The sequence below is a fragment of the Tubulanus polymorphus genome, chromosome 8 (genome assembly GCF_964204645.1).
Source record: "Tubulanus polymorphus chromosome 8, tnTubPoly1.2, whole genome shotgun sequence".
In the NCBI taxonomy this organism is placed as follows: domain Eukaryota; kingdom Metazoa; phylum Nemertea; class Palaeonemertea; order Tubulaniformes; family Tubulanidae; genus Tubulanus; species Tubulanus polymorphus.
In genome coordinates, this window is record NC_134032.1 from 1113881 (window position 1) to 1138648 (window position 24768).

General features: G+C 41.4%; 1 protein-coding gene across 1 annotated transcript in view; it reads left to right on the forward strand.

The window, feature by feature from the left end:
* Nucleotides 1-7158: 7158 nt before the first annotated feature.
* LOC141909714 (two pore potassium channel protein sup-9-like) overlaps nucleotides 7159-24768 on the forward strand; it is a 66336-nt gene continuing 48726 nt past the window's right edge. The window contains exon 1 of the mRNA XM_074800301.1: nucleotides 7159-7743. Within this exon, the coding sequence (XP_074656402.1) occupies nucleotides 7461-7743 (283 nt within the window). The 5' untranslated portion in view covers nucleotides 7159-7460. The remainder of the gene's footprint in view (nucleotides 7744-24768) is intronic.

Below are 24768 nucleotides of genomic sequence, written 5' to 3' on the forward strand. Positions count from 1 at the left end.
CCAGTATCCATGGGATGGGACGAAACTTTGGACCGTTTCAGTTAACTTGATTTAACCATTTGATCAACGAAAGTGCAGCGTTGCAAGTTAACTTCTCACTCCGGCTGGCTCAGGTGCGAAAACTGCGCCGGTCTCGATACCATCAGGTTCGAATCCCTGCCGAGATGGATGGTGAAATCCCAATCATAACTTACCAGCAATAACCGTATCAAAATCAATTATCCTAAGTTAAACTAACGGACTAATCCAGCAAATATCTGGTGGTAGGGCACTGACCTAATTCAATAATACCAATTCATTTTATCCTCAACTTTTGACTTGATTTTTATACGACCCTCCAAACGATATAAGATTGGCTTTTCCACCGGTGATTTGGTGTCATCGACATATTCCGAGAGTAAGTTGATTCTATTTCTATTACACTGTTGGCGCTCCCCAAACCGATAAGGCCAAAAAATTGATACCTTGTTTCTCCGCTCTGCTGAGCTTAAATGTTGACCCGGCCGGCCGCCTATCTACCCTATACATTACTTTTTAAAAAATCGTGATCAATTTTACCATAATAGACCCGGCCGCTATAGAAATGAACTGTTTATAAATTTTATCATATTTTACAAAAATGACCCGGCCGCTGCGGAGAAACAAGGTATCATTTTTGTTTAGCCTAATACTCAGAGAGGATCTGATCCGAACAATCACGCTAGTGTTCCCCTCTCTGAAATGAACTGTGACTCGAGTTTCTTCAAGTGGGGTAAGAGTAGATTTATTAGACCTCTACGACAATTTTCTGCGAGTTAATCTTCTCATCATTCGGCGCGAAACAGCACTCAATGCTGGTAAATCTGCCTGGTCCACCTTAATACATCTAAAACGGATGCGAAGAAGTCGCCACGAGGAATTACAAGCACAATTCGTAAGCAGGTAGGACTGGTCATTAAAGGCCACCAGTCACGAAATTGTTACGCCTTCCATGACGACGTTGGTACGGAGGCTTGACTGAAACCTCAAAAGCTACGAACAGGTAATCCCAAAACTCATGAAAAAGCTTTGGAAAGGTTTTGTGGCTGCTATGTCGCTCCCCTCCCTTCCATGAATCCAATCTGTCGGATTCCCAGCATTTTTCGAAAACTACGACTTGAGAATTAAGTTTCGGTAAACGGAACAATTTGAAACAACATCTGACACGAAATGATTTAAAAACACTGCGAAATATTTCGGGTTTATTTTTCTACTCTAATACACTATTAACCACAACTGAAGTAACGACTGTTAACATGTATCGTCGATTTCAAGCCAGGAAAACGGGTCGGAACAGGGAAGAAATCAAACTGCAACGGGTAGAAGTAGATTAACACAAGGCATCTACAACTGCTGCTGAAAATGTTTTGCTCGTTTTTCTTAAAAGTGCAAATTTATCAAACAATTTCACAACAGTACTGCCCCTTAAAAATCAATCGTGCTCGGCCATAGTCGGTCCATCCTCGCTTGCCAGGGGTGTCGGTATCACTCCCGAACTCGCTTCCACCAGCCCCCTGGCCTCACGAAGCTCGATTTCATTGCTGGCGCTGTTGCGCATGACGCCATTTTATCGATTTGCGAAATACTTCCCTGTTCGGTAAAACGTTCGCTGATTGGTCCATTTAACGGGAAAACCAACAGAAGCCCAATGTCGTTTGTTACAAGCGCTGTGATTGGTACGACCGGATTCTGGTCGGCTACTAACAACTCGTGAGGTCAAGGGGTTCGTGAAACGGCTTTAGCTTAGTGGGTTCGAATCCCTTGACGGGTGAAGATGTAGTCGGTTTCAAAATCGTCATTCCAGTTTTCCTACAAACTGGACTCCCCAGTCCTATTCAAATAATTCTATCACCCCTCCAATGAGCCGCCGTGGCTAAGTGGTTTGAGCCGCCGGTTTCTGGCCTCGTCAATCCACGGAGTCACGGGTTCGAATCCTGGTGGTAACAGAATTTCTTGGTCGAAGGTTCTTCGTTGGCCTCCCCCGATTTTTTTGGCGAAAAAGAAACTCAGAATCTGCTAGCGTAATCCTTATGGCGGAACTTGGTAAAGATATTCGTGCTGGAAACGTTGCCGGCGAAGGCCCCCAGAAAAGTTTGGAAATTCATACGCCTGGAAATGCGTTCTAGACGTTTCTGAACTCAATTTTCAGTGTGCATGAAGCCAAACGACCTTGAGACGGTTAGAGAAAACGACGTGTGGAGGTTCGATCCCGGAAATCCTTTGATTTTTTTTCCTAGGATGCAGCGGAATGCCACAATTAGCCCCGCACACCCCACGCTACGGGCATGTTTTAAAGTCATTCCTTCTACAATACACTAGCCACATCTTTATCGCTCAACTCTTAATAGTCTTCGACTACAAATATACTTCAATCTGAAGAAGTCGAAGACCGCAAAATCGTAAAATCTGACACTGACACGACTGAAAGCGTCGGGATTCAAACGGGGACCGACCGCTATTCAGACGACGCGTGACTTCAGTGTGCGGAGGGCTAGTGCGCGGTGTGCGAGAACTCGCTCTTATGCCACCACGTGTCGCACCAGTGCTCGATTATCGAGAAGACGCTGCGTTATTGCTTATCACAGCGTGTATTGTGTATACACGGCGCGCGCCGTCCGTAAGAGAAATCCGCACACTACACAATATACCACACACCGTATGGCGCTGCTCCGTCTCAGATACGTGTATTCGGATATAGATTATAGGTTATGTCGCCTTTTAACATTCGGACAAACTAAATACTGATTCGGGGATTAGATATAGTCACGGAATACGGTTAAATCTGGGTGTAAGTATATGTGTCTAAATGTGTAAGATGAAGTCTAGTCGGTCTGAAGCACAGAGTAGCGATCAGAGTGTCTGGTTTTATCTTATATATATCGACTCTCCACACGTTGCGAGTTGAGAGTAACAGCTCGAACCGAGTAACAATATACGCCGCGCTGCTGTCTGCGAGTCGATTTTAAAGGGACAAGGGGGCGACGTGTGAGAGAAAATGTATTTAAATAGGATTTAATTAGTGAATCGTAAACGTTTCTTCTCGAAAGGATACTGGTATAGTTCACTTAGTGATAATACTGTCTGCCGGTTCTTTCTAGCTAGCTCGGTCACTCGGGCGAATCTTCGGTCGCTATCAGGATAACAAAACTGTGTAGTTTTGATCTATCGAGTGATATTTTATTGTATTCTCGCTTCTGAAAACCACCTTTCGTAAAAAATATGAACAAGGATTACCGTCAGATTCTATTTGTGCAGTATGATTTTGCATTGATTATTGGATCCGCTATATTTTAGATATAACTAAGGCTAAACAAAAATGATACCTTGTTTCTCCGCAGCGGCCGGGTCATTTTTGTAAAATATGATAAAATTTGTAAACAGTTCATTTCTATAGCGGCCGGGTCTGTTATGGTAAAATTGATCACGATTTAAAAAAAAAAGTAATGTATAGGGTAGATAGGCGGCCGGCCGGGTCAACATTTAAGCTCAGCAGAGCGGAGAAACAAGGTGTCAATTTTTTTTGGCCTAAGGTTTATTGATCAGATTAAACCCTAGCCATGTAAGTGGGCCCAGAGTTGAATTAAACCCGCACTTTTGGAACTAGATCCCAGGTTAGATTATTAAGATCCGGGCGCAACTGCGGAACTGGGTCCACTGTTGAATTAAACCCGCACTTTTGGAACTAGGTCCCAGGTTAGATTATTAAGATCCGGGCGCAACTGCGGAACTGGGTCCACTGTTGAATTAAACCCGCACTTTTGGAACTAGGTCTCAAGTTGAATTATTAAAATCCGGTCGGAACTTTCGAACTGGGTCCACTGTTGAAAATATCAAAATCCACGCAACTATAAGGAGCTTGGATCGATATTTCGATTGAAGCCGCAACAACCCGTGCAACCGGAATCAAATTTACAACTGTTTGCGTTACAGGATCTGGGGCCAGTTTCGCGAAAAAGTTTAACTCAAATTTTTTGATTAATTGCCATTGGTTACTTCATGTTTTCAATGAGGACAACAATTCAAACTTAACTGTTTTAAGCTTACACTTTTTCGTGAAACTGGGCCCTGAACTATGTATCCTAGTAACAATAGACACTATTATAGCAGCAACTCCGGAATTAAAACGTTATATTTAGCGCCTCTTCCTGTGGGCGAATGTGATCCCTCCCCGGTGGTAATTAGTCGAAAAGTATAAACTGTTTAGACTGGGGCTTCGAATCGTTTCCGTGGTTTCGTACGTAACCGTCGACAAGTGTACAGACGAACGATGCGTCATTTCGTTTGTGGAATTAATCTGAAATGTTAGTCACGAATGCGTTTCTATTGTTACGAAGTTCTAACCTGTTCGCTGAGTCACGATTCTGAATTCAGATTCGATAAGGTATAAAAGATTCTGTAAGAAAGGCTAAAGAAAATTGATACCTTGTTTCTCCGCTCTGCTGAGCTTAAATGTTGACCCGGCCGGCCGCCTATCTACCCTATACATTACTTTTTTTTAAATCGTGATCAATTTCACCATAACAGACCCGGCCGCTATAGAAATGAACTGTTTACAAATTTTATGATATTTTACAAAAATGACCCGGCCGCTGCGGAGAAACAAGGTATCATTTTTGTTTAGCCAAAATTGAAAAATCCGTTCAGAGATCTCGAGATTTCGATGCTACTCCGCGTCCGTATGGTTCGATCGGTCAGCTATTGAGATTTAGCGACGGTCATTGTTATTCTTCTGTTTATCATTTTAGTCTTTTTTTCCGCGCACATTTACCGAAAAGATACTTATACAACACTTCGTAACGGAACAATTCAGATGTCGAGGAATACTATAATTCTAGAAGTTTCGATTTCCAAAAAACCAAATATATACGTAATCATTTTACAACCTTTTACATTAATTAACTCCACCACCGAGCTTGTTGATAAAGTGGTAACGTTCATGTTCTTGGTTGGACCTTTATCATTTCAGAATAAACAAACAGTTAGATATCTCTTCGTGTATACATTTTGGCAAATCTGATGCGGGCTTTTTATGTACGGTCTCTCCTATACTTGTTGATATTCGGAATATTGAAATTTCTAAAATAGCAGGATTTTAGTCATGCGCGCGTAGAGAGTAACTTAAGAAATAGTCAGATATCAGAGTTTGAAATATTGGCGCAATTCATTTCTTTTGACAGGTGTCGAATACGATTTTACGCGGTAACTTATTAAGCGCAGCGGCCGACACCAGTACAGTTCGATGGAGCGGCGGTGAAACTTCGAAACCATCTTCCCGGAACCGCGAATTCGATAACCACAGATCAGTCACTGCGGACGAGGTCTAACAGGGATCGCTACCATTGATGGACAACACGGGACAAATGCTGGTGACTCATTAGCGCGAGATGAATAATTGAATATTAAAGCCTAAATTTTAGCTGAATAATAAATCAATTGGATTTGTATATATATATATGTATATGTGTATATATATATGTATATATATATATATTTCTATATGATTATTATCGATATTATTATTATTACTATTAATACGAGAGTAAAACCCAGCCATAAATAAGTGATTAGCCCTCGTTACTGCTGGACTAGTATGTAAGCGTTATAAACCGTTACCGCCGCGTAATCGACAACAACAACAACAACAACAACAACATCAACGGCTCGAACTGTCAAATACATAACTATATATACGTATCAACGAACGCTAGCCGCTGCTAAGATGCATTGATGACGTCATTTATTAAACAACGTACGTACGCTACTGAAGTTCGAACGTCGGCGTAACGTGGTTTGCAATAATAATACTATAACAGCCACATTAACCACAGCGGCAGCGGCGGCAGCGGCGGCGGCGGCGGCAGCGGCAGCGGCAGCGACGGATTTATATAAAGACATTCCTTGCTAAAATTACGCGCTTAGGTAGCGTACGAAAGCTCATCAGCGGCGTTGTATGATTATTACTACTACTATAAACGTAAGCGTTGCGTTGATACGTTGAACGGGGGCCGCGCGCGGATGATAGCCGCGGTAACATCGACGACAACGACAACAACGACCGTAGCAACGTCAACGCGCGTTTCTGTGCTCCGTCGGTGAGTAAATATAAACCTGGAGTAAAGGGTAGAAAGGAGTAAATATAGCGGACTTGGGGCTGGCTGGCTCGCGCGCGCGCATCGCACTGCGTCAATCGATAAGATTCAATGGAAGTTCTGTGTCATGTACAATTGCGGAGAGACATCGACGTTTGAGAATAGAATTCTAATCCACGACTATTATCTCTATCATTCGTGCGCGTTTACTCCCGGAGTAAGGAACGGAGAGGAAATACTCGGCCGACATGTAATAATAATACCGGCGGTCACTTTACTCTAGGATTAACAACCGCAGGAATAATCCCGCTGCTTCAGACCCGGATAATCTATAAGAACTACTAAATATCCGGTGATTTTTCTTTTCATTTTCGAAATAGCAATATATATATATATATATATATATATATATATGAGGAACTATTTTTCTAAGTTTACTGCGTCGGTTTCTACAGAAGATAGGATTTACCATCATTCATCGGTGCGATCTAAATAATAGGATTATCTTCGGCATCGCGGCGAAAATAAGCGAATATATAACCTGAAAATAGGGGGCGCTCGCCGAACCCGGCTGGGCGAATGCGCGTGAACTTCTGCGCGGTCACTGGGAATAATCGACAATATAATCAGCCGACTATAGCTTAATCCGAAAATAAAAGCTAGTCCACTAGAGAAATGGACAGTACAGCCCGATATATGATTAGTTGCCAGTGTATGTCTAGTTGTAAATCGCTAGGCGCTGTTGTTGTTGTTATTCGACTACTATTAGGTTTTAAACAGTCACCCCCGAGCTAGGCGACCGAATGGGCTGACTCGAAAAACTCGGCACGAAAACCCGCGTTAGTTTTTAGGTCTCACAACGTTCACCCCCCTGCCACAGTATCATCACTCACTCGTCTCTCCTCACTCGCGCACCGCCGGATTACCGCCGGATTACCACCGGATTAACGATTACTCTATATCGCGGATTAGGATTATTTATCACCACTTTTCGTCGTTTCGAACGTAGGCGTCGTTAGATTTTTTTTTTCCCGATCGTATCTATCACTTCCGGTAGGTGATATCGACGAACTTCGTTCGCGCGGTTTGTAAATATCGACACGTGTATTTTATTCCCTTATAGTCGAAAAGAAAAAAAACACCGGTAGAATTCACGGGTTTGAACCGAACGCGGACCGGATGTGTTTTATCATTTTAGCGCGACGAGTTTCGCGTACGAATATCCATGTATAGAAATATAGGTTTAGTTTCGTGATATACAGATTGAATTAACGAACGCAGCAACTACAGGCAACTACAGGCAACTACAGGCAACTACGACGGGCATCAAACTACCGAGCCGTAAAACGGGAAATGAAGAAACAGAATGTCCGTACCTTATCTTTAATCGTTTGTACTTTCACGTACCTGTTGGTCGGGGCGGCTGTATTCGACGCTTTGGAGTCCGAACACGAGGTCGAACAGACCCAACAGTTGCTGCGAGAGGAGATGAGTTTTCGCCGCAAATACAACATAACGCCTGAAGACTACGCGGATATCACCAGGAACGTTATCAGGAATAAACCGTACAAAGCCGGAATACAGTGGAAATTCGCCGGAGCTTTTTACTTCGCCACGACCGTCATCACAACTATAGGTAGGGCGCCAGTTTTACTTCTATCACATATTATATCCGCTCGTTGCCTTCGTCGGAAGCCTTTTTTGGATATATATTATATTTTGTGAGCGAGTAGCTCAAACTATCTGTCACGATTGGTAGAACACTATATCCGTGTTGACGCGATGAGGAGAGAATCCCACAATGATAATAAAAAGTCCGAAAATGAAACTTCGAGATAGTAGTTTATTTCAACGTTTCGACTATATCCTAATAGTCATCTTCAGGAATACTGTATTCCTTGAGCTAGTGTAGTTTATTCAACGTTTCGACTATATCCTAATAGTCATCTTCAGGAATACTGTATTCCTTGAGCTAGTGTAGTTTATTCAACGTTTCCACTATATCCTAATAGTCATCTTCAGGAATACTGTATTCCTTGAGCTAGTATTGTTTATTTCAACGTTTCGACTATATCCTAATAGTCATCTTCAGGAATAATGAGATACTACAGAAATTATGAGATATATATACAATCCAGAGACAAAGAGACTAATTCAAGTAATCAGAGATGATACAAACTAAAGGAAAATTAACGTAGAAACAGTTACACGCTGAAATAGATTAAAGGGAAGCAAACTAAGGGGTGATTATAAACAACAATAGTGAGTATAAATATAAATGAAACTTAAAGTCAGTAGTAAAAAGAAAGACAAACTAGGGGGCACTTAAATTAAAACACTTAAATTAAACTTTTTATTATGATTGTGGGATTCTCTCCTCAAACTATATCGCGGAATTATTATGTTGCCTGCTTGTGTCGTATTCTATCGTGATGTAACTGAGTCGCTGAGTGCGAGGTGTTAGTGCGCACTATACTACTACTAATATATTATTAAAACATTACAATTCATTGCTGATAGGTCCCGACACGCTGGCGATCCAGATTTTGAATTGAATCTAGGACGCTGAGAGCGGTTACCTAGCAATGAACACCGATCAGAAAAGTCAATATTATATGTTTTTATTCGGGGCTTCGGATGGAACAGAATTTTGCGAGCTAAGCAACAAGCTCGAAGATCCAATACAGGTTCTCAATTCATGAACGCGTCTATATGCCTACGATAGTATACGCCGATAGGAGCTTTATACCGACTTCGGGAAAGGTTTATCGGGCGTTTACTGGGTTTTATTAATCTACAGCCCACCCCCCCCCCCCACTCTCCTTTACTGAGCATTCATCCGAATTATGATCGTCCAGACTTCCCGTATTCGGGGCTACACCGAAATCTTGAATTGCAAATGTCCAGGGCTACCACCCGAGATATTTTACGTACAGATGAAACTTAGTCAAATAGCGAGCTTCAGACGGTTAAATAAGATAAAATCCCACTATTTACAGATTAAAAGAATTTAAAAACCAGAATTTATTTATTAAATCTAAAATATTTAAAAGACGTCATCGTCAGGTGTGACGATCTGACGATGATCTCTAGGGTGAGATCGAAACGTCGTGTCTTTTAAATATTTTAGATTTGATAAATAAATTCTGGTTTTTAAATTCTTTTAATCTGTAAATAGTGGGATTTTATCTTATTATCCGTTCACCACGTTTGAGTGTGGTCATCGTTCTATTGACGGTTTGTTTCCTTCAGGGGCAGGGCAGGTGGTTCTAGGTTGTAAACTAATATATATATATCTAGATGTACGCGTTAAACCTCTATACAGGAACTGACGGTTGCTGTTATAATTATGAATATGATTAACACTTTAACACCGGATACGCTCATGCGCTGTATACTAGTAAGCGCAGTTTTACTGTGAGATTTCCGTTGTCGTCAGACCAATGTGACCTTTACGCAACCCGTCAATGATATGATGGTTGTGAAAATGAGAATGTCCTTTGGCAACTTGAGAGGCGCCGTGGCCCAGTGGTTAAAGCCACATGTCACTAGTTTCGTCAATCTAGGATTTATGGGTTCGAATCCTGGTGGCGATACATTTTCTTGGTCGAAAGTTTCGTCAATCTAGGATTTATGGGTTCGAATCCTCGTGGCGACACATTTTCTTGGTCGAAAGTTGCCCATTGGGAAAAAGAAACATCGAACCCGTTTATAATGCCCTGCGTGGCGCTTAGCGGGTTGAGGGTGTTTAAAAAAAAAACTCATCACAATTTTTTATCATTTCAATCTCTCGCGTGGAGTTCATCGATTCGTACGCGTAGGTTTCATGAAATAGAAGCAATTGAGAATTATAAATCTGGCCCGCACTATGTTACAACCTGTGACGTGCGCGAAGTGTGTTTGAATTGGTTTGCGGTCGAATGAAACAAATCGCTTTATCACAATCTAAATACGCGCTATTAGATTTCAATACTCAGTTGTAGACTATTGTTCCCGGATACACGCGTAGTATAAAGGCTTTCCCGGTGCAACATCTGTATTTTTGATTAAATCGTCGTCTTACAACCCGGTATATATATATATATATATATATATATATATATATATATATATATATATATATATATATATATATATATATATATATATATATATATATATATATATATATATAATATATATATATATATATATACCCATCTTCTGGTAGTTCACAGACCAGATACAAATTTTGAAATTAGACCCGGAATTTGAATGATTTGTTAATACTGAATATATCGGACTATTTACTATACCCCCGGTCTATCGAACTCCACCCCTTTTGAAGTCGGACTCAGGAAGAAAGACTCTCTAAATATTTGGATGGATATATGAAAGCTGTGGGTACTGGAGTGTGTAATGGGTAGTGTAGTGTGATCTGTGTGCATTTGTGGCCAGCACACCGATCACATTGTTCAATGGGGTTTGGTCCAGGACTCGCGAGATTTTCAACAACACGGAAGTAACGTGTAATAAATGATGACTTGAATTACATGACTACCTACCACCCCTCATTATTGTTGGAAAACTAAACAAACAAATCTGTACTATCACATCATTTGAACGTTCATATAGCCTTACTGGACACAGCTGAAGATCGCCATAACGAATGGATACAACCCGGTCGGCCCTTCTTGGAAAGACAGAAAACTTCGAAATGAATTTGAAAACTTTTCGAATGTATTTTCTGGCACAATTTCTGAGGCTGTGCCTGAAACAATTGTTAGCTTGTGGTATTGAATGGAGTTGCGTATCTCAATTGTATGAATTGAGAGTATTTTCTGCAAAAATTTTTTTTTTCGGAAGAAATTGCCATTTTTATCTTCGGTGAAGCAGAAAAACTTGGACCCTGGATTAACTTCTGCGAACCCGTTCTGAAAATCGATTCGGATCTCAATCGTATATGAATTGAGTATATTCTGGAAAGTTTTTTTGAAAAAAAATCGCCCTATTTTCCGATTGGACCTGGATTAACTTCTGCGAACCCCTTCTGAAAATCGACAAATAAAAGTCTTATCGATTTCATTCCGCGTATGAACGAACATTATCTTCCGGGGTCCTGTAGTTCGCCGTAACGAAATTCCATTGTATTTCAACACGCTTAAAAGTTTATGCAAATATCCCCGGCCAGCGGGCATTTACAGATATGTATAGATTATAGTACAGCATTGGACGCGAGCGCAGAGACAGCGATAGTAAATATTTATCGTACCAAACATTGGGTATTCAAATATCGCGGGTATCCAAACATCGAGTATTCACAGATATATTTACTGCAGAAGTTGAAATGTAAAGTAAATCGTTACTGCGTGAACGTAACTAAATAACGATTTTAGGATATGGATTCTTTTTTTTGTTGCATATTTGCCCTGGAAAACGAACTGATATAATCAAAACTAATGATTTTGGAATATATTTGATTTCCATGTGAGAGACGCTTAGTCGATTTATATGTATAACGTTACAGTAAGAAAATAAGGAACATGGAACACCAGCTATCCCAACACGTGTGCCTATCTTTCATCCAGATTTTAAATCCCCGCTTCTAACAAATACGATACATCATTTCGCTAGACAAAATCGGCGTGATCTCTTAGGTTATTATATCATTAAACTCTGAATATCATTTTAGGATTTCTCTGGCGAGATAATGTATAGATAAGTTTAGGATTGATGTTGTACTCAACCGCCATATCGCCCGCTCGCGGATTCTCGCTAAAACCACTTGTGTTAAAAGGCTAACAACTCTATAACTACGGTTCTATTCGTAAACATATCTATGCACGCGTGCATATGCACAATTGAGAACTTATTCTCGAATTGTTAAGATATTCTAAGGTCGGCTTAATGTGGCGTTTGTCGGAATTTCTTCGAGCGTATTTTACTCGCAATTAACCGACACTTAATCGCGTTTTAATTAAGTCCCGGATTAGACACGGGTAACACCCTGTGATTAGCGTTTTATTGACGGAGACTCGTCGATGGAAGTTCGTGCACCGTGTCTCGAAATCATGCGTTACAATCACCGCGCTGATTGGAAGACCCGATATTTATAGTTAACAAGTAAAACCTATATAGACGAAACACTCCTAAACCTTCAGACAATAAACGCTTTGTTATCAACTATGAGGTTTTGCACTTGTTAACCAGTTCGCGGTGGCTGCGTCTGGCAAAAGCTTCAAAAATGAACTATACCTTTTCATAATTAATTAATATTTTACGATACAATTTTTGACAATTCTATCGTGGCCATATTCTCGTTAAAACTCGCAACTTCTCGTTTAAACTCGGCTTTCGACCAATAATAATTGAAAAAATGAGATACGCGATCTCTACAATTTTACTTTTAGATTACGAAACGGTTAAAGGAATTATCTCGTAAAGAATATCGCAATTAGATGAAATGCTTGTTTTTTTTTAAAGGTCTGTTTTGACGTGACTTTCGTGTTATGAAGAACTGGGACTTTCATACGTGTTATCTTTGAAATTCAGCTTCAAACAGCCACCATTACCTATCAATTTTCAATTGTGAATATATTTGTTCGGCTGCGCATTTCTGAATTGGAAAGAAAATTTATGAAAGAACCTCGACGTTGTTTTCGGCTCCGCAGTTCAATTGCGTGCATTTCATCTTCTTCGAGACTCGTCCCGAAAAATGTAATTATATTTCATTAACGCGTCCATTGTATGGCGAAAAAGATTAGAGAATTATCGCCGTTAATCCTAATCCACGATGAATGGAGGGATTATTGGATTAACCGTAGGTTTAATGGCCGAAGTAGTTAAGCTATTAAACAGACTCGATCTGACCGTGAAGTTACCGAATTTGACCGTTTGGCCCAGAGAGCCCCCTAATTTTGTCAAAACGGCATTTTCACGATTTATGGCTGGTCATTTTGTTTCGGCAGTTGCTCACGAAATAATCCATATTTAAATTTCATTGGATAAAACCCAATCTTGTCTTTATAATATAATATGGTATTTATCCACCGGTTATCTTTAACCAAATTTCCAGCAACTGGCTCACTGCGCTCACTGTTGATATGCCATGTTTACGTATCAGGGTGCCCCCGCCCAACTATTCTTGATTATCAGATCCGCGTAACTCTAATGAAATTTCAGTTAGATTTTTGCCTCCATTCCAAAATCAAATAAACAGCATCTAAACGTTATAAGCTGATTGGTCTTTTCGCTCCTCATAATCTACGATTTTCAATCGTCGTTTGTTGAGAAAATTTGAGAAATTTACGGATGGATTTTAATTGAATTATGTTGAGAATCTATCAGTGATATCCTATACCGCTTACACTATCGCCGCCTCGCGCAAGTGGAATTCGAGTTAGTCGCAGTGATGTCGGCTGTCGACTGTCAACTGTCGACTGTTGTCGGCGTTCGTGTTATCGCTTTTACCTCTAGCTCGAGGACGCGTCGATATAAATTACCGATGTTGCCCTTTTCCGCTTGATCATTGTCCAGTGCTGCGCCCCCTGGTGTGCGTTCCGCCGAATGATTAGTTTCCACGGCAGGGGGCGCAGTGTATTGTCTGTCTGGTTCAGTGAGCGCCGAATTGCTCAGTGACCGGAACGTTATACACACCGCCACAAGCCGTTACAAATAATATAATAAAAATAACTATTTCTACACAACTTGGACAAAAATACTCGTCAGTAATTAATTCGACTGTGGATGATGTATATAGGATTAATGCGAATTCATTTTGGCTCAAGTGTAGAGTCCGGTTAAGGACCAGTCGTCTAATTATCCAGTCGTCCAATTGTCCGGTCAACCAATCGTCCAATCGTCCAGTCACCCAGTCATCCAGTCACCCAGTCGCCCAGTCGCCCAGCCATCCAGTCGTCCAAACATCCAATCATCCAGTCCTCCAGTCACCCAGTCATCCAATCACCCAGTGGCCCAGTCACCCAGTCAACCAATCGTCCAATCGCCCAGTCACCCAGCCATCTTGTCGTCCAATCATCCAATCATCCAGTCCTCTTGTCATCCAGTCGCCCTGTCATCCAGTCACCCAGCCATCCAGTCGTCCAATCATCCCGTCACCCAGTCGCTTAGTCAACCAATCATCCAATCGTCCAGTCACCCAGTCACCCAGCCATCCAGTCGTCCAATCATCCAATCATCCAGTCACCCAGTCGCCCAGCCATCCAGTCCTCCAGTCATCCAGTCACCCAGTCGCCCAGCCATCCAGTCGTCCAGAAGGCCAGTCATCCAGTCACCCAGTTGTCCAGTCATCCAGTCACCCAGTCGCCCAGCCATCCAGTCGTCCAGTCATCCAGTCATCCAGTCACCCAGTCACCCAGTCACCCAGTCATCCAGTCATCCAGTCACCCAGTCACCCAGTCACCCAGTCCTCCAGTCATCCAGTCATCCAGTCATCCAGTCACCCAGTCACCCAGTCGCCCAGCCATCCAGTCGTCCAGTCATCCAGTCATCCAGTCACCCAGTCACCCAGTCACCCAGTCATCCAGTCATCCAGTCACCCAGTCACCCAGTCACCCAGTCCTCCAGTCATCCAGTCATCCAGTCATCCAGTCACCCAGTCACCCAGTCACCCAGTCATCCAGTCATCCAGTCACCCAGTCACCCAGTCACCCAGTCCTCCAGTCATCCAGTCATCCAGTCATCCAGTCACCCAGTCACCCAGTCACCCAGTCATCCAGTCATCCAGTCACCCAGTCATCCAGTCACCCAGTTGTCCAGTCATCCAGTCATCCAGTCGCCCAGCCATCCAGTCGTCCAGTCGCCCAGCCATCCAGTCGTCCAGAAGGCCTATACAGTCGGTAAGTTTTCGAATCACGTCGAAATAAAGAATTCAATCATCACAACCATCATTTTCCAAACATTTCCGATTTGAAAAAAAAACCCTCATCGATATGCTAGGACTGTGACATACGTATTAGCATACTGCAATGTAAGGATGCTTTATGTGCGACATTTTAAACTTTAAAAAACGATCAAAAAGCGTCGGATTTCATCACAGCAAAAATCAATCCGTTTCTAAATATAGACTCTACGAATATTACTCATAGATCGGTATCGATTTAAGCTCGGGAGGAGTTAAAAACGTAATGTTTACTCCGTCACTATTTCTCACAATCTACGTGTATTTGTATAGATATATGTTCAGCTCGTTTTGTGTAGACTGAATATAGATAATCGCTGGGACTGAATTTTCAATGTTGAGATAAAATGATTGAATGCTCAGTGATAAGCTATGCGTGAAAGCGGTCGGTTTCGAACACAAGTTTTAGGTTTATCCGTTAAATCTTTAAAAGTCAAATCATTTTTTGTCGGAGCTATCGTCATTTTCATCGTGTCACGTTTTAACACCTGGGGCCAGTTGCACAGTCGTGACTTAAGTCCAAAAGTGGTCTTAAATCTTAAGACTGGTCTTAAATTGTTGGATTGGCTATAGAACTAAGTTGGTCTTAGACGGGTCTTAAGTCTAAGCCATGACTATGCAATCGGCCCCAGGGTCGTTATTGTGACTTTGAATATATTCTTCGCTTAGAAACCTTCCTCAGTCAGAGCTGTAAACCAGACATCTTCCAAACCATACCCACCAGCTCCACTGGTTAATAGGTATACCCGCAATGTAGTTAGGGAATAACTGCGATCTGGTTGATGGCATCTTGGACTGGGTTTTCCCCTGCTGAATCACTACTCCATGGGTTGGTTTTTAATGAAACTTCTCAGATCTGTTGCAGCTGTTGGTTTGTAGTTATTGGTCTGCGATTTGTCTTGGATTTTTGACAACGATGGCTATACATGAGGCTATCTGATAAAGATCTGTAGAAACAGTTTATTTCCACGAAACTGTAAGGAAATAAACAATTTCTACATAATATCTAACTGCAGTGGGTTAATTCGTTAAATCTACCCTGAGATTTATATCAGTTCACTGCAGTCATGAGGCTATCTGCCTTTTTATAAATTCTGCTAGCTTCCTCGTTAAGATGTTTAGGTCTTGTGTTGCGCAACGATTCTTAAACGTTCTTAAATTTGTGAAAGTAACTATCGCAATAATTGAGACTACTTTGCCTGATATTCAATTCTAGTTAAAGCTGGTCTTTAACATCGGAACTATGAGTTTTAGGTAAAACACTTAGTTAAGATTGCTATGCTTGTAGATACGATGATGAAATAATTATTATTATGCGTTCATCGTTGAACCCGGGCCAAATTTCGCAAAGTTGAACGTGTTCAGACGTCTTCAAGACAAACAACATACGACATTCGCGTATCGCGATCTCGACATTCATTATACGGCGCGCACTATTTTCCCGCTCGCAGGTAGATACGGTTTCTGTCGTTTTTATGAAACCCGATGCACATGACGTCATTAGCTGCGCAATTATACGCGCGGTTTGTTAAGAACGGCTGCAGTTGTGATATTCACTTGAAAACCGATGAACGTGAGAAAACATCCACCCGGGTCCGCTTTCACTACAAACAGTTCAACTTTATTTTTTGTTTTTAGTTGCTGTTTTTTAGTTCATGTTATCGACGAGGATGACAATTCGACCTAAAAACCGTTTTAGCCGAAATCTCTTCGCGAAGCCTGGTATCTGGGTTCGGTTTTGAAAGATCGTCCCTTAAACCAAGAACAGGTTTCCTGGGCCAGGTTTATATTTAATCCCCTGGACCCAGTTCCACAGTCGTGGGTTAGAGTTAACTCTGGGTTAAAATTAGTTCATTTCCAACGATTTAACTCTGAGTCAAATCTTAACTCACAACTGTGGAACTGGGTTCTGGGGCCAGTTTTATAGACTGGTATTAATTAACCTGGGGGCTAAATCTATTCGTTTTCAATTTAGTTAGCCCCTGGGTCATAGTTAATACCAGTCTATAAAGCCAGCCCCTGGTTTTATCGGGCAGTCTTAGTCCATAGTTAGAATTAAAACAATAGTCCAAGAACTATAACTATTTCATTTGACATTATTTTGGCCAGTGGACACTAAGTGGGCAAAAATCAACCAATATTGTCGAGAGACACACAATCTGTATTTGTATTTGGTAAATCTGGTATCTGATGATTTCAACCGCGTGACTAACCGCTTGGCGCGAAGCTCACGCGAAGTTTTTTGTAGCACTATCCGGATTGAGCCGATACCGGCACGGCTGATCGAATGTTAGTAGTGTAATGCGATTATCAGTCACTTTGTAACTCGACTAAATGTTGTAGATTAAAAAATGTGCCGATTTTCCTAGATTTTTTTCGAAAGGGTTCGAGCTGGTTGACGGAGAGATAAATCAGCCCGTCAACAAGTTGCTTTAACTAAGAAATCCATCCGTCAACCATGGTCATGTGTGATATACCTGGATTCCTCTACGGAATAAATCCCCCACACGCCCCGCCCTCCCCCTCCCGTGTGATATTGGTATTAAACAGGGAGAATGTTTATCGCCACTATTTTGACTATTCATGATAGATGATATGGAGAAGTGTGCTTAGTCCGGTTACTCTGGGCACACTTAATCTCTAAACCTGCCAGTTCTAAATACTACATGTATAGCTGAATACACTAGAGTGTATTTGTAATTATATTCGCAGTTTATGAATGCATTTCGATTTAGAGAAAGGAACACAGTGAGCAATGGTTAGTAAATTACATCTAACTTTCGACATTGGCCTTGCATCATCGCTCAGCATCGCAATTAAATACCAATCGATAAATGATTATCAGGAGTCAATTAATATTTATGAACAATTTATTGCAACAATCGCTTTTCGATTTTACGGACGCAAACGTGCCAGTTAGTATCCATGGCAACGCCGGTTGGAATTCCCTGTGACGTCATAAGATCTGATCGGCGATCGATTTCGAGAGAAATATGCTGAATAATTCAAGGCGTAGATTTTAATATCGGTGGTATAGTGATTATTACGGGCGTATCACTCGGAGTATATTCGATTGTGACCACTTAATCCGCCGGTTTCAGATGCTCCCGCGTTCAAGATTATATCGATCGTTTAAAATGTGATTGTTACCGCGGCGCAGACGAGACCACGCGATCATTTCACTCTTCCATTATCTAACCATGTACCGGTTACGTACGTTACATGTTTACACGCCGCGCTATATGTGAACACGCGCACGCGGCGTCCGTTATTGATTTTATCGAAGTTACCCGCCGATGGCAACTTCCGGTTCGAAATCAATTAGCGAAATTCAATCGGAAATGAAGACGAGCTCCACACGTTCAATGTCGTCTGTCATTTGTTAAATGAACGACAAAACAGCTTACGCCATATACGTATTATCAGCGCACCTTTCTGATCGCCGGAGCTTCCTGGTTTACTCTAGAAATGGTGAATGCCTTGAGGGGTCGATTCAGGCAGCATACTGATAAAAAATACCCATATATATAATGTTTAGAAAGGTTAATAATAATAATAATAATGATAATAATAATAATAATAATAATAATAATAATAATAATAATAATAAAAATAATTATAATAATAATTTATTGCCGAAAATCCATATAAAATATGCTCTATGGCTAACAAAATTTAAGAGTTGATACATAGATGACATTAAGACTAAGTATACAAAGATACGTCTTAAGTTGAGATTTAAAAGAATCTAGACCTGGATTAAAATGTAAATATGGTGGCAATTATTATTATTATTATTATTATTATTATTATTATTATTATTATTATTATTATTATTATTATTATTATTAAAATATGTTTTCTGTCGAGTCGACGTTAGTTAACCCCGTTGCTTAGATCATCCAATAGGGGGCGGGTTTGAACGATTGTCACGCGCCCCCTATGGAAACATGACATGATATCGGTGGAGGGAGAGGGAGGGCACATCTGATTCTACGTCAGCGGAGGTTCTGCACTTAGCTGTCACCATTAGAATTTGTGATATACAGTTGTTCCGAGCTGGTTTACAACACGTTCCTAATTAGCGCTTGGTGTCACTTGCGTTAATTCAGCCATCTGGTGTGTGTTGTCTTGAACAACAAGGTCTGGTGCGTTGAATATCAATCAGCAAATTGAATGTTATAATATATGTATAGACCATGTTTTACAGTGATATAGTGTTGTGGTGTCACGTGTAAGTTGTGTATTCAGACCAGGGGCCTGTTGCACAGTCGTGACTTAAGTCCAAAAGTGGTCTTAAATCTTAAGACTGGTCTTAAGTTGTTAGATTGGCTATAGAACTAAGTTGGTCTTAGACTGGTCTTAAGTTGTTAGATTGGCTATAGAACCAAAATGAGCTTAGACTGGTTTTAAGTTATTAGATTGGTTATAGAACCAAAATGAGCTTAGACTGGTCTTAAGTTGTTATATTGGCTATAGAACTTTGGTCTTAGACTGGTCTTAAGTCTAAGCCATGACTATGCAACAGGCCCCAGGGACGTAACCTGTTCAGACATAAAAACAGAGATGCCCGAAATCAAATCGCCAATAATGTATACCGGTATGTAAATACTATAGACCATGTTTTACGATACAGTGGTGTGGTGTCACGTGTAAGTTGTGTATTCAGACCAGGGTCCAGTTTCACGAAAAAGTTTAAGCCTAAAACGGTTAAGTTTGAATTATTGTCCTCATTGAAAACATGAAGTAACCAATGGCAATTACACCAAAAATTTGAGTTTAACTTTTTCGTGAAACCGGGCCCTGGGGCCTGTTGCACAGTCGTGACTTAAGTCCAAAAGTAGTCTTAAATCTTAAGACTGGTCTTAAGTTGTTAGATTGGCTATAGAACTAAGTTTGTCTTAGACTGGTCTTATATCTAAGCCATGACTATGCAACCGGCCCCAGGGACGTAACCTGTTCAGACATAAAAACAGAGATGCCCGAAATCAAATCGTCAATAATGTAGACCGGTACGGCTTGTATCGTCGCCTTTGCCGGACTCGATCGCGGTTCAGTAGCCCGGCGAACCAATAGCCGCGATATAGCGTTACCAAGTCAACGGCTATATCGGCTACGGTTAGGAAGATAAACGAGCTGGTAGTGTTCGTATACAGTGATAAACCGACTCACACAATGACAAAGTAAGACAAATTTCGCGGCACATTGAGGGTAATAAAACCGACAATATACTGTACCCGGGAGATTGTTAGCGATTCTGATTTATACTAGTATGACCAAAACATAGCTACTAGCTCCGCGGAGTTGATGGAGAGGGAGAGAGAGATGGGAGGTAGTGAGAGGTGGAGGTAGGGAGGGAGAGAGAGCGAGGGAGAGAGGAAGAGAGAGAAGGAGAGAGAGAGAGGGAGAGAGAGAGAGAAGGAGAGAGAGAGAGGGAGAGAGAGATGGGAGGTAGTGAGAGATGGAGGTAGGGAGGGAGAGAGAGTGAGGGAGAGAGGAAGAGAGAGAAGGAGAGAGAGAGAGGGAGGGAGAGATGGGAGGTAGTCAGAGATGGAGGTAGGGAGCGAGCGAGGGAGGGAGAGAGAGAGAGAGAGAGGGAGAGGGAGAGGGAGAGAGAGAAGGAGAGAGAGAGAGAGAGGGAGAGAGAGATGGGAGGTAGTCAGAGAGGGAGGTAGGGAGCGAGCGAGGGAGAGAGAGAGAGAGAGGGAGAGGGAGAGGGAGAGAGAGAAGGAGAGAGAGAGAGAGAGGGAGAGAGAGATGGGAGGTAGTGAGAGATGGAGGTAGGGAGCGAGTGAGGGAGATATTCGCTTTCAAGTAGGCTGATTGGTGGCCATATTGGATTCTAAAAACGTTACCATTCTGCAGGGTGCAGGTTTTCACACATGACGCAAATAGTCTAAACCCTTTTCGATTGTTGTGTTATTCGATGATTAAAAATGGCTGACTAGTGGCCATATTGGATTCTCACAATGTTTCAGCCAAACACGTTGAATATTTTTGAAGTAGAAATGTTATTTTATATTCATTCGTTCAAGTTGTATGCAATGCGGCTAATGATACATATTTCATTTTGGTCGTACCGGTAGTTGCGGTACTTACATTGCAGACTGGCGGCCATATTGGATTGTCGAAATACTTCGTTCCAGTCCTGCATGATACCACATTCATATTTACATCCAACATGTACGTTATTCTATGATTAGTCGACGTATCGATGTTGGTCGAAGTTGTATTCAAAATGGCCGACGGTTGTATCAAATAATAGCTTGTTCTGGGGGCAGTTTAATAAGCCATTGCCATGTTCGTCAAAGGTGAATTTTATCTGTCTATTTAAAAAAAAATAATTTCATAGGTCGATGGTAATTGCTGGCGTAGCTCTGGTTTCTATACTGCTACCCATATAAACATCATATCGCGCTAAACTGGCAGAAACATCGCTTCGTTAACCCATAGTTTCCGCTGGTATTTCGCCCGACTCGTATTAAGATCGAATCGAGTCGTTCTCGTAATTTATCGACTGTTTATCACGCCCTCTGGCGGTATATAGTCGTTCTCGTAATTTAAGATAAGATAAGATAAGATAATTTATTACTCTCCAACCATTTCCATGGTGCGTGGAGGAAAAAAAAGATTTTGTTTACAAATATTTACATATCGAGAGAAAAATTAAAAATATTTTAAAAACGTAACAAGAGTATTTACAATATATACAAATACAGTGTACTATTTACAATTGACAGACTACAGGAGGGATCTATATACATCTAAACCATCTTTTATAAATTGTGCTAATTGAAAATTTGGAGTTTTTAATATATCAAAGTTTCTAAATGTTTCTAAATTCGGAATGGCATTGCGAAGTTCGGTAAGAATCTTACAATCAAAGAGAAAATGTAATTCATCCCCAAAAACATTGCAGATTGGGCACATTCTTTCGTTTCTAGGTAGATGGAGATTTAATTTATCGACTGTTTATCACGCCCTCTGGCGGTATATAGCTGGCTCCGCGAGAACGGCAATTTCGGCCGCAATTCCAACTTGTGTTGTTGAAGGTCTATTTATGTCAAGTAGTTGTGAATTCTGTCCGTCATATATCTGAAAGTATTGACTCTGGCTGCGATAACGTTATCGATCGCGGAGAAAAAGCTACTTGAGTTGCGATTCACGCGCGTCTGTCATATGTAGGCAGTTGAGAATATTAGCACTTGGTATTTCGATCGCTACTCTAGGTAACGTTATATCATAACATATATATATATAACACGCGTATCTACCTTATTTAAGGCCCCGTGCCACCAGCTACCCCCATCTTTAAAAAATTGGACATGAGCACCATGTATCTAGATGAACTAAGATTTATCGTTTAAGATCCTTTTTATGGAATGTTTAAGCAAAATAGTTTGATAGATAACCTCATCTGAGGTTTAGTTAGAAAAACCAAGTTAAAACTAAACCTCATCTGAGGTTCCTTTCGGAGGAACAACAAATACCATAATCAAATAAATAAATGAAAATACAAAAAAGAGGTTTAGTTTTAACCTCGGAACTGCGAGGAAATAAACAATTTTTCTACAAATCTAATTGTGGGTCTAATTGTGGAGATTTATATCCGTTCACTGCAGTCATAGTTTGATAGAGTTTATTGAAGTTGTGAAGAAATCCAGCGTTGACATCTCATCGATGCTAATCGCTTGGTGGATCCTCGATGTCTTAAAACAGACTCTAGCGCGCCTAGTGGGTCCTCACTTGCCAGAACGGATTGGCCTGGGTCGCGACAGGTTCCTGAATACTTATTGACGGTCTTTCTTGTGAAATTCGAAACAAACAGTAATATTTACTCGTTGAAGCTGATTGGAAATTGGAGCCACTGGCTGTCATCGATTTTATCGACCTTCGCCACGATATGCACCAATATAGTGTCGTCTATTTTCATTCGTGATGAGTTGAAAAGCTTGTTCTTTTTTCTGTCTGAACATCATCTTCACACGTTCGTTCAATAGACGCTCTAGATCGCAGTGTCCAAATTGAGTATATATTCGCCGGAAAAAAATACTCAACTTAACCAAGTTCTTCCGTCAGAACGCCGCAATCGTTTGAGAAAAAAAGCGTAAAAGCCTTTTAATAGATGTTTTCTGTGTATAAGATATTATGGATTCTTCGCCAAACTCTGTGTACACCTAATGTTGACTGGCGCCTAGTGAAGTAGTATAGCCGCACTCGTCTCTCCCGGGACATATCCTGAATTCATATGAAATTCTAGCGCTGATTTCTATAAATAGACGAGATATTGTTAATTTGAATAATTCATATGATGTGTTCCGGTGGAGAGTGCGATGAGGGGGCGCGTGGTGAGTTTATAGTGTCGTCAGATGAGTGACGTCTCTAGTGTTCAAGATGACACGGGCAATCAGCCGAGTTGTGCCACGGTGTGACGAACTGAATACAAGATAACGGACTCCTAGAACAGTTTGAGGGCTCCGGTAAAGTGTTAGTCAGTGTGCACGCTACCAAACGGGTGGAAAACGCCCCTACACTGTCTATACTGCCAGCGCGGCCCGTCTCCATTCGAGTATGCCTGTATTTATTCATATTTTCATCCATATTTCAAGGAATAGGGTACCCGCAATACCAGCTATCCCGCCAGATGGCGTGACGAGCAGTAGGTTGTCCTGCATGTACCATGGAAATGGTTGGATTGTAAATAAAATCGTAATCGTAATCGTAATCGTGTTTGGCGGCTACGAGTCCACAGCGAACTGAGCGTAGCGTTTCTAAGCGTCCGTTGTCAAAATTAGTTCATTTTCAATTTTCTTGAACTGGATGATGTTGAGACCCCTCAATCCATATGTTATCACATAACCAAACAGAATATATTTTACTTTCATTCTTCTACTCAGATCGGTTTAGTTTTCATTAAGAATTGTTTCATTTAAGAGAAAAGTTCGTTTAGATTTAATTAAAATGTAGGAGAAATCGAACGCAGACGACCGACCATCTACTAGCGACACCTGGCGGATCCTCGCCTGCCATAAGTGGAATCCTCGATTGCCACAGTAGCACTGCGGGTACCCCATAGATATCAAAATGTAATAACGGTTGCAGATTCAATCTCGATATAGGTTTTTTTCGTATTACGGTCGGTTGGCTTCCGCGCATGAATAACGAGGCTGACACGAACCGATCAGACGTGTCTCTGGGGTGATTTCCGATTGTTGGCGTCGCGGTAATGACTGGAATTAAAGCGACGTTGCTAATCTGATAAAACCGCGACAGATGAAAATAGATTAGCGGTGTAATATTTATTAATCGTGTTAAGTGGGCTCGGGGAATCCAGCGAAACCGACGCCGCGTCACAACCAGTTTATTAAACGTCCTAACGATACGCAAGACCATCGATCGGATCGCCCGCAAATTCGCTCGTCTGCCCGCACTCGGCGAATTTCGTCGAGCGATCCATTTTTATCAACCGATAGGATGCATTGTTGATATCATGTGATTCGTTAACTCTCTCCCTCTTAGTGCCAGTCGCTGTCCGAATTTCGCTACGTGTGCCCGCTCGTATCGGGCGTATAATTTCGTCGGCGAATTCGCTGGCGAATTAAATCGTCGCGATCGGGCGAAAAAATACGCTCGTGTGTCCCTAGCTTTAGCCTGCAGCAAGATTGAAAGCTCTTGTTTTCACACTTCTCGCCTTATTGCGCGCGGATACGTACGTCCTTGACCCCGTTGTATCGAAATACCAATCGATACACATCGCATCCG